Source organism: Pezoporus occidentalis, unplaced genomic scaffold (assembly GCF_034315485.1).
Source record: "Pezoporus occidentalis ecotype Australia unplaced genomic scaffold, CSIRO_AGI_Poc_V1 ctg100, whole genome shotgun sequence".
Taxonomy (NCBI): Eukaryota; Metazoa; Chordata; class Aves; order Psittaciformes; family Psittacidae; genus Pezoporus; species Pezoporus occidentalis.
In genome coordinates this window covers 1,961,788-1,979,560 of record NW_026912780.1, presented here as the reverse complement: position 1 = coordinate 1,979,560, position 17,773 = coordinate 1,961,788, and the positions used below count along the sequence as shown (strand labels likewise).

General features: G+C 39.5%; 1 protein-coding gene across 1 annotated transcript in view; it reads left to right on the top strand.

Annotated features, from left to right (window-relative positions):
* NELL2 (neural EGFL like 2) overlaps positions 1-17,773 on the top strand; it is a 155,167-nt gene that overhangs the window by 102,962 nt on the left and 34,432 nt on the right. The window contains exons 14-15 of the mRNA XM_062612647.1: positions 9,169-9,291; positions 11,874-11,969. Coding sequence (XP_062468631.1) covers positions 9,169-9,291; positions 11,874-11,969 — 219 coding nt within the window. The remainder of the gene's footprint in view (positions 1-9,168; positions 9,292-11,873; positions 11,970-17,773) is intronic.

The following is a 17,773-nucleotide window of genomic DNA, read 5'->3' as shown; positions in this document are numbered from 1 at the left end:
ACAAGAACAGGCAGCAAGTTAGGAGCTTCAGCAGCAGTCAGGTAGCCACTTTCCTGCTTTCTTTGTATAATTGAAATAGGTGTAGGACGAAGGCCAAATATCCAACGTGTCTCTTGCTGGTGGCAGACCTGTTATAACATGGAGCCTTTTAGTAAGGAAACAGTAAATTAAAAGAGTTGGCATTAGGAGAAGCAGTAAAATAAACATTTTTCAGTTGGCTGAGGAGATTGGAGTAGCATATTTACAGCTCTAGTCTGGCTGTTCTACTAGCAATAAAGTAGGAAACACTGCTATGGATGTGGAATTTGCTATCATTGTCACTTCTGACAACATAATAGAAGATTTTGAAAGCATCAGTTTATCATAAGTGCCTGGAGGTTTTGCGTAAAATACGAGTTGGAATTCTAAAAAAAAGATTTACCTAGGAACAAATAATGCATCTGGTTCGATAAAAAAAAAGAAGAAGATGAATTCATTGAGAAAGTCTACATGATGAAATACCTTTTTAAAGATGGAAACCTTATTTTAAAATGTCAGTGGTAAAAGAGCCAAGATATTAAGAGATCAGTTTGAATTAAGGCAAGAAAGAAGTGGGTGACAAGGTCACAGACCTTATGTCTAGATTGAAATCTATTAAGGTGGGATTTTCAAAATAATTTTGCATTTGCATTACAGTCCTGCCATTAAAATCAGTGGGAGTTACAGATTTTCCTTTAGGGGAAACAGTTAGGCCTATGCTACATGCTTTATAAAATGTTTCCTTAAACTTTTCTGTTCAAGAAGGAATATAGGAAATGGCAGACATGAAGGGAAGTGGAGATAAATTAAAGCTTTTTAACTTTAGCTGTCATATTCAATATTCCTCATTATATTTCTTCTGCCTAACTGGTTGAAAAGTGTAAAAATTCACAGGATGTTACATGAAGTAACACTGATTAATACTACAATAGAAGCCCCCACGAGAGGAGTGTGACTGTTTTGCAAAAACATGTCTTGTTCAATGAAATGTAATTGTTCAATTACAAGACACATTTTGAAGATGATAACACTTAGGTGGGTTTAAGAAAGGATTTTCTGAGCAGGTGTGGAGGAAGGTGAAGGGGGTGTTGGTAGGCCTGCCTTGAAATATGTACTTTACCCATCAGCCTGTCTGTTGTGGCTGAGACCGAGAATATTTTTGTCTTCCCTGAGTTCCAGGAGATCTTGGCACGGACTTTTTGGTGTGCAGGTACCGAAGGAATGGTGGACTGGTCAATATTCAAGTCATATGTTACACTTTTCAAGTTGAGTCCTTGGGGAGAGCATACCCTGCTTAGAGCCATAAAATCCATTAGAGCTACAAAATGCAGAATTACTAGTGAACAATTTGAAGGGACTTACAGGTAAGAGTTACGTATTTCTTCAGTCAATAAGGAAACCCCAGAACAGGAATAACAACAACAAAAAAAAATGAAAAAAGACTTTGTGCAAAGAAAAAAGTCTTAAAGGGTAGAGGCAGAAGGTATGTGCTTCTTGTGTGATGCTTTGGTGAGTGAAATAGTTTACTTTAGATGACAGTCTGTTGTAAAATAAAATCTAAAATTGAAAATCTTCTTAGAATAAGTTTTCAAAAAACTAGTATTTACTATGATTAGAATGGCTCATGTTTTTTCTAAATTACATTTACATATGGGTATGCAGTATTTCTCTAGGGATTTCTGGTTCCAGGATCTTTCTTGCGCACTCTCTTGCATTCTCTCGGCGCTTGCTTCAAAGCCCTCCTACCTTCACAGGCAGATGCAAGCACAGAATCACTGCTCATTCCTTCTCTTGATCAAGTGTTTTTTCAGCTGCTCTTAATCCTATATCAATAATTGCTAGTAATATATATTCCTTGTGCTGTGGTTTAAGCCTAGCTGGCAACTAAATATCACACAGCCGCTCACTCCCTCCCACTCCCCAGTGGAATGGGGAGGAGAATTGAAAAAAAATGTAAAAACCCGTGGGTTGAGATAAGAACAGTTTAATAATTGAGATTAAACTAAAATATAATCATAATAATGATATATAATAATAGTAAAATGAAATAGGGAGAGAGGAAGGAGTAAACCCTGTCCCCTGAGAAAAATTACACAAGGGATACACAATACAATTGCTCACCACCCATTGACTGATGCCCAGCTTGTCCCCAAGCAGTGATCGGCTCCTCCTGACAAACTCCCCCAGTTTCTATACTGGACATGACGTGCTGTGGTATGGAATACCCCTTTGGCTAGTTTGGGTCAGGTGTCCAGTTTCTGCTCCCTCCCATCTTCTTGTGCCCCTTCTCACTGGCAGAGCATGAGAGAGTGTAAAGCCCTTGATCAGGGTAAGTGCTACTCAGAAGAGACTAAAACATCAGTGTTACCAGCATTGTTCTCAGACTAAAGCCGAAACACACCACTGTACCAGATATTAGGAGGAAAATTAACTGCATTCCAGCTGAAACCAGGTCCCCCTGTTATATCTTCCTGGTAGTACAACTAAGGTACAGTCCTAGAGCTTTCTCATAATGTATATGAAAGGGAACATTGGACTTTGGCTGTATCCCAAAAAGGATTTTCTTCCTAAGGCTTCTGTAATGTTTTCTTGTTTTTCCTTTTTTTTTCATATTAACAGCATGTATAGAATAAGCAAATAAGCTAATAGATAAAAGGGATTAGGCATCTGGATGAGATGATGGCAGCTGTTCTCCCTGAAGAACAACAATGGACTGGTAATTACAGACAGAAACAACATTTCAGCAAGCAGAATGGTTTCTAAACAGACTTTGAAAATAGAGCATGCACATGCCAGAACTATTTTTATTATCAACATAATTAAGAGAAAAAAGTAGGAAAACTGTGGACATAGATCTACAGAAATTATTGTTTAAGGCTGCACTGCAGAAAGAATTAAAAAATGAGGACCAAGATTAGCATGGATATATGGGAGTGGATGAAGGTGAAAATCAAGAGGGTGAGTGGTGAATAGACTGTTGGAGGAAGATCTCTCCTTTCATATCCCCATCTTTGAACAGAGGACAACTGCTAGTGGTCATTAATTAATGACTTCAGCATTAACTAAGGGTAAACTGTGTGATGGTAACTCTTAAGAGTAATTAAAGCATGGGTTCCATTTTGCATTTGAATTAAGGAATATCTATAGAAGAATGAATTGAGGCATACCTGAATTGGGACTGTTAATCCAAAAATTTAGCATAAATATATGGAAAACATAGAATCATAGAATTTTTTAGGTTGCAAATGACCTTTAAGACCATTGAGTTCAACTGCTAACCTAACACTGCCAAGTCCACTACTAAACCGTGTCCCTAAGCAACACATCAATGCATCCGTTAAATACCTTCAGGGATGGTGACTCCACCACTTCCTTGGGCAGCCTGTTTCAGTGCTTGACAGCCATTTCAGTGAAGAAATTATATCTAATATCCAATATAAAGCTGCTCTAGTGTAGCTTGATGCCATTTCCTCTTGTCCTATTTCTTGTTACTTGGGAGAAGAGGCTGATACCCAGCTTGCTGTAACCTCCTATTAAGTAGTAGTAGAGAGTGATAAAGTACCCTAGCGCTTCCTTTTCTCCAGGCTAAACAACCCCAGTTCCCTCAGTTGCTTCTCATAAGACTTGTGTTCTACACCGTTCACCAGCTTGTTGCCCCTCTTTGGATGCGCTCCAGCAAATAGCATAATTCAATAAATTTACAGCATTTGCTCTTTAAAGTTGGTGTGCGTATACTGAGACTTCAAGTAACCCTGCCAATTAGAGTTTAAACTAGTTAATATGAAGTCTTAAAGAAATGAACCATCTGTCATTTCCCAAATGATCTTAATGGAATAAATCTTCCAAACTACCCATATAATTACTACTAATTTTTGTCTTGTACATGAATGGTATGAGCTTTAATTAAGATAAACTCAAGTGGGCATTTAAGTGTGTCAGCTATTGATAATTCAGGTAACTCTTACGTGTTTTCACTGCCATGTCCGATGGTCAGATTGGCACCATTGTTCTACAGATCTATACCTAATCAGTGGTGAGGAAACAGGAGGCCAAAAGTAATTGGAGTTCAAGACTGCAAAGACCTCAAGAGGAGAAAATAGCTAATATATTCTCTATTTTAAATTATTTTAATTTAATCCCGATTCACTCAGAAATTAGTATCTGTTGCATTGTGTTACAAGATTACAACTAGAAGGGTGCATTTTATTTTCATTTTGGGGAACTTTTATGCATTTCTGTGCCTTAAGTGTGTCAGTTCTTTTCCAATGGTGATAACGAATGGCTCAGAAAAACTGCCACCATAATGTTCTTTATCCACAAGTAAGTGATGCGACTCAGTCACTGTTCCTTTTTGCTGTTGGATTGAATTGTGTTGGTTGTTTGTTTTTTTTTCTTTGATATTTGCAGAATTTGCTCAAGGCAAATATTGGGAAGGCTTGCAATATGCAAGTAGGAACTATATGGACTTTTGTTGTTTATTTTTAATCATGAAATACACAGCAGGAAGGTTAGGGGGTGATGTGGATGTGGCATAGTGCTAAGGGAACAAGGAGAGGCAGGTGGCACAGCTTGTGGACAGCACATTAAATTTTACTGAGTTCTGGAAGAATCTCTACACAGATAATGAACTTCGTAAGATAGATCCGCAGCTGTCACTGCATTGACCTATATCACAGGATCTAGTGGGTTCCTACCAGTTTATGCCAGCATTCTTTTTCCCTAGGATGCAGTAGTTCACTCTAGATACCCTTCTGAAGTAACAACATTTTTGTCAAGCAAACTATATGGAATATTCTGGAGTACGATTTCCAAACAAACTGAAGTGTAGTACATCACCCTTACTGTATGTGCATATACATGTGTATGTATAACAGTTGATTTGCTGCACACCCAAATGTGCATAGGTGAAATAATTATGTTGCCACATAATTTTTTTGCATCTCTGAGTCATTTATGTCGTAACAGCTATTTAATGGAATATTCATATTCACTTACTGTTGTTATTACCATGGAGCAAATTTTGGAGTTGACAGTTTTTTTTCTATCAAGAAAGACCTTATTGCAGAGATAGCTTAGTCAATATAAATACCGTATTTAGAACTTTGGTTGATTCCCAGAACAGAGATTTTATTAATTTTTAACACTGCTGACCACAGAGTCCTGAACAGTGTAAAATGGAATTTAGATATATTAGATAATAAGGTTTTAGAAGTAATCATTGAATCTAGTGCATTTGGTCTTTATAGAAATGTTTAGGCAAATTCAGGTTTGTTAAGCATTAAAATCTCTCTGCAAAAGTAATTTTTATTTCTTTGCCTCTGTAATACTATTGTAATTGGTCTCTCTGCATCTTCATTATGGTGTTCAGTGAAATAATATAAAACTTTTGTTAAATGTGTTTCACATAATTTCTAAAGATGCTTGAAAAAAATGACCTCAGTGTTCTTATTGCAGTATAAGAAATACATTTGGCCAGTACTGACACTTCTGAATAAAGCAAATAATTTTTATATACTGGTTTTTGAACTTAAAAATCATATTAATGGTTCTCTTTAAGAGATTCTTCTATTAAGCTTTTTTGCTTCTTTGTAAGGCATGGTCCTATCTGCTTCTACAGTTCCTATTTTGATATATAAGATTGCTGAACTCAGTCTCTGCAGTGTGTTGCTTATTTAAGGTGACTTAGCAAGTGCTTGACTAAAAAAACAACCAAAGTGATATGCATGAATTAATGGAAGAACTACCAAAGAAGCACCACCCTTCTTATTATAAATAAGTATTTCTATCTTTAATAAAACTAGACAGTCCAATTTGTTACTAATAGAGAATTCCAGAAGAAGTCACTTCTGATGGTCTCCTTAAATTGGTGTGGATAGTGTGCCATATGCTGGAAGAGTGAATGTAGTAAGATGCTTTGTGTACAGGATTTTTTTGAGTGTAGTTTAACCATTTGTAATTAGTCCATAAAAGAGCCAGGCCTGCAGTGTAGGGTGACTGCTCTGTTTGGCACCTCTGTGGGAATGAATATGAAGTGTTATGTTTAAATGGTTTTAAGTGTGTTATTGAAGCTAAGCTCAGATAGTATAGATTGACAAATCCATATGTATTGTAAAACATCCTGATTCTTTTTTTGCTGATTTTTTCCATTCCTATAATTTTGAAATCTCTGCTTCCTTCATTGAATCACAAAATTTCCACCTCCTCCAAGGCATTTTCCTCCTAAAAAATGACATGTAATCTTCAATCCAAGAATCATTTATCAGATCTCTGAATTTTTAATGAGTTGCTACCCTTTGATTTAAATAAAAATAGACCTGAAGTTTGAGCAGATAACCACAGAAGCAGAAGTGCTGTTTGTTTTGATACAGTTTGGATTATGTGCTCGAGCCTCCTGAATTGTTAGCAAGCCTCTTCTGTGAACTTTTCTTACAGGAGGATAAGATACTGAAGGTTCTTGTGTAGAGTAGGAAACCAAGCATATTATCTTTGATTCAAGCCCCATTACTTAGCTGATGGAAAATTAATTTTGTTGATACTGTACACTTTAAGAAAAATCCATCTTAAAGACTCAGTAGTTTTTTTTATACCAGAGTAACAGTTAGGAGGGCACACTCAGGTGTGACATTCATCTTTTTATATGAAGTACATACATCTGTGCAAATGGTCTTCAGGCCCCTGGTAATGCAAGGTATTATAAATATGGTGAATACCTTGGACTAGAATACCAATGCCAAGTTTTCTTGGCATTGAGGCCAGAGCACTTGCCCTACCCGTGGGTGCCTTGATAGGCTTTCAGAGCTGTTCCAGCCATGTGCATAGAGGTGTTCCTCTTAGCGTGACAGTCTGTGATCGCCTGCTTTCCTCTAATATACCCTTATCTATAGTAAAGAGCTGCCATATGTGCCAGGGATGCTTTTGAATTCCTAAGGCATGGGGTGGATGGCTGCACTTCCTCATTGAGGAAACTAAATACACTTAGTTTGTCAAATTCAGTGATTTGAGCTGCGTTTATCAATGTGATGTATTGCTGTATAGACTCTTCCTTCTAACATACAAAGATAATGGCTTTGCAAGATTTTTTTGCCTTGCTGAGTGCATGATGTTTCACACATTTCCATAGTTATTTTCCTGTTGTATGTTACTGCAGAAACTTTATAAATGAGAAAGTAGTATATATTTAATACTTGAATGTCATACCATATTTAAATAAGATCATAAGACTAACACAAACTGAGCAAGACAGGATGATATTACTGTACAGATAACACTTTTTGCCTATTTTGTGTGGTCATTGCTTTATTTTTCTTTTATTCTGTGGACTGATTTAGCATAAGTACTGTTTCAGCCACCGCGAGAGATTTCACTGTATTAGGAGGTTGGAGTCAAATATTGTAATTGGCTTTTAAAAGTGATGGATCATTTGGTGAACAATAACAATTTCAGTTATTCATGCTGAGAGCAAAGTAATTAAATCTTATGCTTCAGGGCAGAGGTCTGAAGCCTGTGCTCCGCTGCATCCAGTGAGGGACTCGGCTCAGTAAATGGTGCCTCCAGATTGAGGATTGAGGGGGCATTGCTGATGATGTCAGAGACACATAAATACTTGTTTAGAAGGGGAATATTATGTTAGTATTATTAAAAACCAACCAAATAAATACTCAACAACAGCACCAAGAACAAACCCACAAAAAAAACCCCAAACATCTAAATCTAGGTAGTGTTTCAAATTGATTAGCTACATTGAGGTGAATTTCCCCCCCTTTTAAACAATAGGTTCTTGCCATTACCAGAGGACAACTTATGGATGGATGGATTAGAGATGTGCCATTCTGTCAGTTTTATACTCTTACAGTTTCTGGCCGGTATTGAAACAGCAAGTTGAATACTTCCATAGTGATTTGAAAATGTTAAGAAATTAATTTTCCTGACAAGTCTGTGAGGTATGTGCAGACTTCTCTTTATTGATGAAGGGGAGGATTCAGAGCAGTATGACACACACAAAATGGGGGAAGAAAGATGATCCAACTCCAGATTTGTGTCAGATAGCCAGAGCCAGCATAAGCTGCAATAATAAAATTTGCTAAATCTTGGGAAAAATGATGACTATGAAAACCTCACATGCAGGTTAGTCCGTGTGTGCTGATTGAAATTAGGTGCCTTTATGTTCCAGAAACAGTTGCTTTTCCTGAAATTAAAATTTCAGGGCACTGAATGATGGATACTGTTGATTTGAAGAAAATGCAAGGAATATTTCCAGAAAATGGAAACATTTCATTTTGATGACTACAGACTAAGATACTGCATATTGAAAATAGCAGAGCATTTCATGTAGCATTTTGAAATGATATTTTAGGGCATCTTATTTTGAAATCGCATTTTCCATTTCTTAAATACCACAAACGGAAACATTAAAATGTTTAGTAACCTAAACACACTTTTTTGTTTGTTTGCTTCAGACTGAGCAGTGAATTGCAAATTAACACAACACCATATTGTCCAGACTTTCCGTTTACCCAAAAGGGGTATTTCCTGGTGTGTCTAAGTCTAGATCTAGACACCTGAGTGAGGAGTCTCATCCATCGCACTCTGGTGCTGGGACATGCCATACCAAAAATCCCTTGAACAGCAGGCAGACCTTTGGTTTTTTTTTTGGGGGGGGGTCATCTAAATAAAGTGCTGCATATGCACCAAAGGGATGGAAAACACGGGCTATGTTTTGAAGTCCTGCCTTCTGCTAACCGTATCTTTTGCAGTTTGGAGCATTAGTCAGCTTTCTGAAGGAAACCCCGTGAATCCTGCATAAGATAAACCTGCATGAATAAATTACATAGTAGAACCAGCATATGGATTTTCAGTATGCTGGCTGGCTCTTCGGCAAATGTTTACAAGAACACTGTAGCCCACATAGAAAGTATAATGATGGTGGCTCCCTGTTAATGGAAGTGGAATTATGCTACAGCACAGTTATCACATGCTAGTATGTGCTAAAAATACATACTGTGGCTATCCCATGGTTGCATGCTCATATAGCCCTGTTGTCAATAACTACTACTGTATTTATCTCTTTTTAATATGGAAGCCTATGCAAAGCTTTTATCTTGTTGTGTTTTAAAAATTCAGGACCATCCCATTCTTTTTTTTTCTTTCTAGAGCATGATGAGTGTGTAACAAACCAGCACAACTGTGACGAAAATGCTCTCTGCTTCAACACTGTCGGTGGGCACAACTGTGTCTGCAAGCCAGGTTACACGGGAAATGGTACCATCTGCAAAGGTAAGCTGCTGAAAACCCCAGGGCTCGGCAGTCTTGTACTGCATGAGGTGCTTTGTCATAGCTGATACAAATCTGGGCACATGCCTTGAAGAAGACAGACAAAGTGCTAGGCTAGGCATTTAGGTCCTGCCCCTGGAGGAAGATCTTCACAGACAGATATAAAACGACTTTGCATTTGGGAGTGTTCACGGTAATTTGAGAATGATGCATACATAGATAGTATGCTCTAAAATTTGAAGCAATTATGTTTAATTTCTGTGTCAATTTAACAGTTTCTATACATGCTACACTATTCAAGAAAGCCCAAAGTTACCAACAAAGTTACAGCTGTGAAAACACTGTCAGATCTGCACTGTCATATCTATGTTGTGTGTTGTCAATCACTTGCTGTTTTTCTTGGATGAATTGAAATTTGTTTGGTGTGCTATGCCTTTTTACTGTAAATGGGAAAAGCAGTAGACATACATGCACAAAACCTTTGCTGCACGTGAGGTGGTGCCTTGCTTTCTAATGTTCTCGTTCACTGTAAGTGTTCAAAGTTATACTTCTAGTTTTAGAAAGATGTTTACCCAGAGATACAGCGCTGCATTTATTTCCATTGCATTTCATATCAGAGGAGGTGATGCTTAGCTTGGGCCCAAATCCTCGGAAATCCTCAGGCTCTGAACATAGGATTTGGAGAATGCTTGAAAATAAAAGTAGTGTAGCTGCAGGTCATTGGGCTCAGATGCAAGAAGTGGTCCAACTGCAGCAATAGCATACCCAGTGTTTCTTGAAATTGTGCCTCAGTCCTATTGATCTGTTAGGTGTCAAAACCTAAGGGGATGGAGTTAACATGGGTAATATCCCATAAATACCTTTTGCTGATGTGTATTATGAAAGCTAAGCAACCCACAATTTCTTTAATTGCTAAGCCTGATTAGATCTTAGTACTTAGATTCCCTCACCTGAGTCACGGCATAATTTTTCTAAATATTCCTAACATAAATGAGCACTTTGTAAAACAAAACCTGGTCTGCTTCCAGTCAAACCGATGGGTAGAGGGAGAGATGCCTGCAAATATGCCCTTTTATGCTGGGCTCCCTCCTCTTGCGAAAGGTAAAATGTCTTAGCCTGAGGAGGCTGAAACCCAGAGCAACTCCTCTCAGAAGAGAGCTCTGCCAGTGCAGCTTACTCCTGTGCTGTGCTTGGGAGTATTCCTCAATCCTTCTGCTGGAGATGTGTCAGCTTACAAAAATGTAATTGAGATTTCGGGTCAAAGAGAAGGTGCCTAACCTTAAAAGCAGTGCGTTCAGCTCTTCTGTTCCCTGAATAAGCACTCTGAATGCAGGTGTGACATTTCAGAGGGCACCTGGCTGTGCTGTGAAAGAAAAGCGCATCCCCCCCCTCCTTTTTCAGTACAGAAAAGACAGTATGCAGGAGAAAGCTCTGAGCCCATTCATGGCAATCTGAGAAATGTACTTCTTTGCAGCCCTTGCTTAGATGCCAGTGTCCTTCAGAGAGACCTGGATGTGCCTCTTGTCCCCATGCCTTTGGCAGCTTTTCATGCATGGTGCTGCCAGCTGTGCTCCTGTGTACCATGTCATCCCTCACTGGGGAGCTTAGATGTCTCACTCAGTGCTGGGGATCTCACGCCACAAGGCTGGTGCCTGGAAACTGAGAGGCGGAAAGCTCAAATCGATAACACTCATATTCTCTCTCAGATGAGCCTTAAGACCTCATCAGTGGTGCTGTTACACAGAGCAGCTTCAACCTGAAGCCTGGCACCTCCCGTGGCTGGTTTACAAGTGCAGGGCTAGACCAGTGCCCTGGAGCAACTCTTCATGTTGGTGATGACCTCCATCTGCGTAGTTACACCTGCAGTTTCTTGTGACCAGAGAATTTCTGATTCTGTATTGTAGATGCAAACAGAGCACTTAACAGCAGCTATGTTTTCTCTCAGAATGGTTACATTTCTTTGTCTGCTGAGGGGACTCTTTAAAGCTTACGCATATTCACAGCTGTATCTGGAGAATGCTGCGCCAGAATATGTAAGCACAGCTTCTCAGGTTGCATCGTGCCAAAGAAAAATCCAGGGATTGACTTAAAACTGTAAATAGCAAAAGTTTTAAAGTTCTTCAGAATCCCTTGAGACAGAATTACTATTGTTTCAATGTAATTGCTTAATCAAGGGGTTAGGTACCCAGACAATCCAGCATTCAGTTATGTCTATTATGCCCAGGCCTTTATTTGGGCAGCAGAGAAGACCAGCACTGCCTTAGGAAGTGTCTGTTCCTAGGGAAGATGCTGCCTTTCACTGCTTCTCTGTGCATGCGAAGGAGCACATATGTAAGATGTTGTCTTCAGAAGATTTACGCTAATCTCCTTCTGTAGCTTGTCAGCCCATCTGGTCAGTGTGGCCGGGGGGGGGGGGGGGGGCATAAACCATCTCTTAATGACCTCCATCCTTAAGGAGAAGGCCGTCTCTGCACATATTACTGTACAGACCGCATTTCATGTCAGCCTGCCAGTGGCCCATGGCAACCTGTGTGGTTGCTGAGTGTAGTTCTGTTACCCATACATTGTTATTTTGTATTTTGCAGCATTTTGCAAAGACGGGTGCAGGAATGGAGGAGCCTGTATCGCTTCCAATGTGTGTGCCTGCCCACAAGGCTTCACTGGGCTCAGCTGTGAAACTGGTAAGGTGACAACTGAATTTATGATGAAGGTAATCCAAGGAGGATGTTTGAGGTAATCCAAGAATAAAACATTATTTAAACGTGTGCCCTGAAAGAGGAAGCTGCTACTAAAAAGTTACTCACTTTTCTTATATGCCTCCCAAGAGAATGTATCGCAGCAGTTCTAATTAGAAGCACATGTACTGCAAAAATGAGAACATGACTTAAAACATCTTGGGTTTTGATGTTTCATAACTGATAAGATTATTATAGACTTGCTTTTCACCTCAAATAGCCTTTGGTAGCTCCTATAAATCACTGATAATATGACATCTAGAAATAAATACCAATAATTGATTAATTCTATGCTGTAAATTTGTGACTGGCTCAGTAGCCCACCTTACCTTCAACCTTATTTGAAGAGTTCTGATTAACTCAGCCTTCTTTATTCAGTTTTAAGGCAGGTTTCATTGTTCCTACTGCTTTTGCCTCCTTTCGCAAGCATTCTTTTCTCTTCCTCCTATCCCTTAGGATGGCAATACCATAAAGTCTTGTTTTAGAGCTTTGTTTTTTAAGTCTTGGATCTAGTCAAATTGTATTGCCCAGCAGAGTATGCAGAATGTTAATACTTAGCATCTTAAGTTCCTGTAAATAGTTTCTCAAAGTTCAAATGAATTTTTTCAGCACCTTTATTTATTGTTGCAGTATTTTTAAAGGCATTTTAACTGTGCATGCCTCCAGGAGGGAGAGAAAGCTCACTTAGATTAATTGGCTTCGGTATGCCTAATAAAAGGGCAGTCTGCCACCTATGATTGACTGTTGTTGCGGTTCTATATTGCCTTCAATAAATCTTCCAAACAGAGGAAAGCAGGTCATTTGAGCAAGTATTGCTTTCATCTGACTTGTAAACATGTCCAGTTTAATGAAAAACACAGACTGATCTGAATTCTGTGTTATCTTGTCCATTCGAGAGGTGAGAAATGTGATTGTTTTCATTCTTCTGTATTTGAGCGGATATTACCACAGTGCACAAGGGGGATGCTGTGTGAAAAGCAGTATCCTGATTGTTCATCTGTTTTTTGAATAATGTCAAAAAAGCAAGTTTTCAAGTATTCCTGTCTGTTTCACAGACTGCAAATAATGTGGTACAGGATACCAGGGTCTCTTCAATGTAACACTGTTGTGTTTTTGCTTGGAAAAAATTGTGTGCTAAGATAATGTTCAAGTATTAAAACAGTTACTTTGTTTTAGTAATATTTGTCTTATATGCTCCTTGCAGCATTCTCTTGTTGTCAACTAAATATAATGTGTATAGTTTCAAGGCTCACATTCATCTTTTCCAGCTTTATAACTCCTGCCCGAAATGTGTAGACTAGAAGCATATTTGCTTTACTCTCCTTGTATAGTCAACATTGACAGCCACTCTCAAAGAGAGATCTCACTGGCTTTTTGGAATTGTCCTTGGAAGTCCTCTCTCTGCTCTCTTCTTTAGAGGAGAATCTAGGGACACTGTTCCTGATTCAGAAAGTTCAGGCACCTTAAACTATCTTAAGGGTGGTGAGGCACTGGAATGGGTTGCCCAGGAAGGTTTTGAATGCTCCATCCCTGGCAGTGTTCAAGGCCAGGTTGGACAGAGCCTTGGGTGACATGGTTTAGCGTGAGGTGTCACTGCCCATGGCAGGGGGGTTGGAACTTGATCTTAAGGTCCTTTCCAACCCTAACTATTCTATGATTCTATGATTCTAAGTTAGCTGAAGTGCATTCAGCCCCAAATGTCCTTCACAAGCAGCTGGACTGCTGGCCTAACTGCCCTTCCTGCCCCTCACAAACTTATAGAAGGGCAGGTAGAGACTTGGACCAGATCTGATGCTTTTCTGAATATCTGATCTCAGTATAACATAAGGTTAGTATGGCAGTGACCTGATAGTCCACAGCTAGTGATATTCCTATAATGATTTTCAGCCAGTTTGCCAGCCCCAAACCAGTTTTGTAGATCAGCTTTGGCAGGAGAAGTTTCTCTGTCCTGGTAGTCCTCCACTGAACTTTGTATTTTTTCTTACGGGTGAAATAATTAATGCCACAGGGTGAAATAATTTCAGCCACAGGGGTATGGGCCTGATTACTTCATTTGGATATTAATGTGCAGGAGTAGGATTGTAATCTACTTGAACATGGCTTTGAAACATACGGTCTGAAATGCTGTCAGAGTGGCAAATGGAAGGACTGTTCTGTCAACAAAGAGGAAAAGCTGGTTTGTTCTGAGACTGCATTGTCAAAAAAATGGGGCTGTATACAGCCATAAAAGAAAACCCAAGCTTCAGATAATACATATCACTCCCAGTGACTGCAGCTGAGTTTCCCAAAGGTACTTCTTGTTAGGCTTGAAGTGATTCAAGACATTCACACTACAAATAATTTCTGCTGGAAGCTTTAACTTTTTGAAGAGTCATTGTATCTACAAAGGTGATGTAATCTTTTCTAGACAGACATCTTTAGTTATGGATTGATGTAAAGCTGCCAAATCTATTTTTAAATCTCATGTTACTTACTTCTGTTTATGTTACATATATTTAAAAACTGCTTATTGAAGAATCTTGGCAATTTTAACTTACCATAAGCATATATAGAAATATATGTTTTATTTAGCTGCTGAGCCTATGAATTAATTAACAGGAGTTTGAATCCACACCCTATATTTGAATAACCTAGAAAATACAGTCACCAGTTCTTACTGTTTCCTTCTGTAAAAGCCTTTAATAGCTCTGTTTAAATCCTTTCTCAGAGTCATAGAAAGGATGAGGTTGTAAGGAACGTCTGGAGATCATTTTGTCTAATCTCCCTGCTCAGAGCAGGGTCAAATAGAGCTGCTTTCTCAGAACTGTGCCCAACTGGATTTGGAGTGTTTTCAGGGTTGGAGATTCCGCAAGCTCTCTGGGCAGCTGATTCCACTGTTCAGTGATTTCACTGTTTCACAGTGAAAAAAAAAGATGCTCAAATGCAGTTTCCCATCCCCCTAGTCCTCTTCCTGAGCATTACTGAGAAGCATCTGGCTTCCCACAACACTGTTAGGTATTTATACATATTGATAACATCCTCCTCAGGCTTTTCATTTCCAGGCTGAATAGCTCGGCTGTATTAGCCTCTGTATGACAGGTGCTCTGGTCCCTTAATCGTCTTCACAGTGCTGATTTCTCCATGTCTTTCTTGTACTGGGGAGCTCAGCACTGGACCCAGCACCCAGATGTGACCTCAACAGCATGAAATAGAGGGGAAGGATCACCTTCCCTTGACCTGCTGGCAATGTTCTTCTTAACACAGCCCAGGAGGCTGTTGTTCTTTGCTGCAAGGGCACTTTGCTGGCTCATGTTCAACTTGGTGTCCACCAGGACATCCATATCCTTTCTACAAAGCTGCTTTCACACTGGCCAGTCCTCAACCTGTACTGGTATCTGGGGCTGTTCCTTAATAGCTGTAAGACTTGGCATATCCACTGAACTTGATGACATTCCTGTTGGCCCATTTCTCCAGCCTGTTGAGGTTGCTCTGTTGGTGTAGCCAGCCCTCCTCCAGATTTTGTATCATCTGCAAACATGTTGAGGGAGCAGTCTGCTTTCTTGTTCAAATGTTAAACGGAGCTGGCCCAGTACGCACTATTTACACAGGTGTATACTGCTAAGTGACTAGCCTACAACTGGACATTGTATGGCTGATCACAGCCCTCTGAGCCCAGCCATTCAGCAAGTTTTCACTCCACCTCATGTCATTTATTTAGCCTGCACTTCTTAGCTTGTCTGAGGGTATTATGAGAGCATCAAAAGCCTTACTAAGGTTAAAATAAACAACATCCACTGCTCTCATTCCCCAGCCTAGTCACCTTATTTTAGAAGGCTATCAGGTTCGTAAGGCATGATTTCCTCTTCATAACTCAGTCAATGCTGCCTATTCCAAATCTCCTTATCTCCTTAATGTGTTTGGAAATGGTACCCAGTGGGATACCATCAGCTTTCCATGGTGGAGGTGAGGCTGAAAGATAGGAAGGATAGTTGACTTTCTCCAGTTCTCAGGAGCTTCTCTCAGACACCATGACCTTTCAAAGATAATTGAGGTTGGCCTCACAATGACATCAGCCATGTCCCTCAGTACTCCTGGGTGCATCCTGTCAGGTTTAATCAACCTGGTTTTTTTTCCAATTTGTTTAGATATTGATCCTCTTCCATCAAGGGTAAATTTTTCTTGCACCAGACTTTCCCACTGGTCTTGGCAACTTTGGTTTCCTGAAGGCAGATCTTGGCAGTAAAGACCAGGATGGAGAAAGCCCTGAATACCTCACTGTTTTCCATCTGCTTTCCAGAATTGATCCTTGCACGTTTGATTAGTGTCTCTGTGTTCCTCCTAACTCCTGAGAGGGATGATGCTGTCCATACTTAGGTTCTGCCTATGGAGCCAGGCTTGTGTTGTAGACAGGCCATTGACCAAGAACAAGAATAAACCAGATCTGAAATAGCTGAAATTGTTGGTGTTCAGAGCATCTCCCTACATTTTTGATGAGGCTGTCTACAAAGACCTGGCCTATTTCCTTGGTGCTCTTGTTGGCTGGGGAGATTTACTGTGCTATGTGATGGGACTAAGAGCTCCTCCAAGCCTTCTAATGGAGCAGAGAGGAGGGGAAGCAGTGATCAACAGGGCACCGCTGAGTAGGAAGCAGAAAGCCTGCTTCTGATGGGAGAGGTCAAAAGTCTTTTGATTGAATTATCCTGAGATTGAAATGTGGTTTCAGGGCAAACTCATTCACACAGAACTCAGAGCGGCTTTTGCAGTTCTGGTGGATTATCACCAAAAGCTTGTGTTTACAGGCACAGCTGTAACTCTTTTCACCTATCAGCTGCCATAGAAAGGCTATGTCAGATTCCTTAAACTCATGCAGCTTTTGCAAAGGGAGTTAAAATCCCGTGTATTTAAACATGTTAATGGTTTCATGAAATTTTTTGCTTTCAAATAAGTGCTCTCTAGTGTCGGTAGGAGCCACGTCTCTCAGAAACATGAGAAGGAGAATCAACTACTACTGCTAGTCAGGTACTTCCATGAGAAGAAATATTCACTGTGGAGTGCCTTGCAATTAACAGAGCTATTGCAACAGCTCAGAATGATCTCTTGGAAGCTTTTTGGATTAATCATGGCCAATGCTCTGTGGAAATGGATCACTGGAATGAGAAGGAGATGAAAGAATCATGCAGATATATCAACCTCTAGCAACTTTTTGGTGTTTTTTGATTTTTTGTTTTTTAAATTGGTAATAGGACATAAAAGCGAGATATGGGAGAAATCCTATTTCTGTTACCAATGGATGTAGGTATGGGCATTGTTCATGTTGGGAATGCAGCTATTGGCTTAGGGAGGTGGGGGTTATGTGTTAAATAGTTTTTCAAGTCTTACAAAGCACAGCAAGGGCTAACCCAGTAGAGCAACCTTCTGCATTGTAAAGAGCTGAGACTACCAAGGGAATCTAAAAATATTTGTGCCTGTTAAACTTTTTCAAAATACCTGACTCAATGCTGCCTTGTTTGAATGCAAAGTTATTAATTCTGCAATGGCATTTTTCAATGCTGTCTTAAATTGTATTTGAAAAGTGTTATTTTAAAATCCAGCACAAGATGACTGTGTTAGATCTGCTTGATGTTACTGTAACTCTCCTTTAATTTGGTGACAGAGCTTTAAGAGTGCATTTGTTCTCCTAGTATATATGCATATCTGCTAGTGCATGTATACACGATTACTGCATTTTTGCTCCTTGTCATCTTCTTTTGAGTATTTGTGCTTTGAGTATT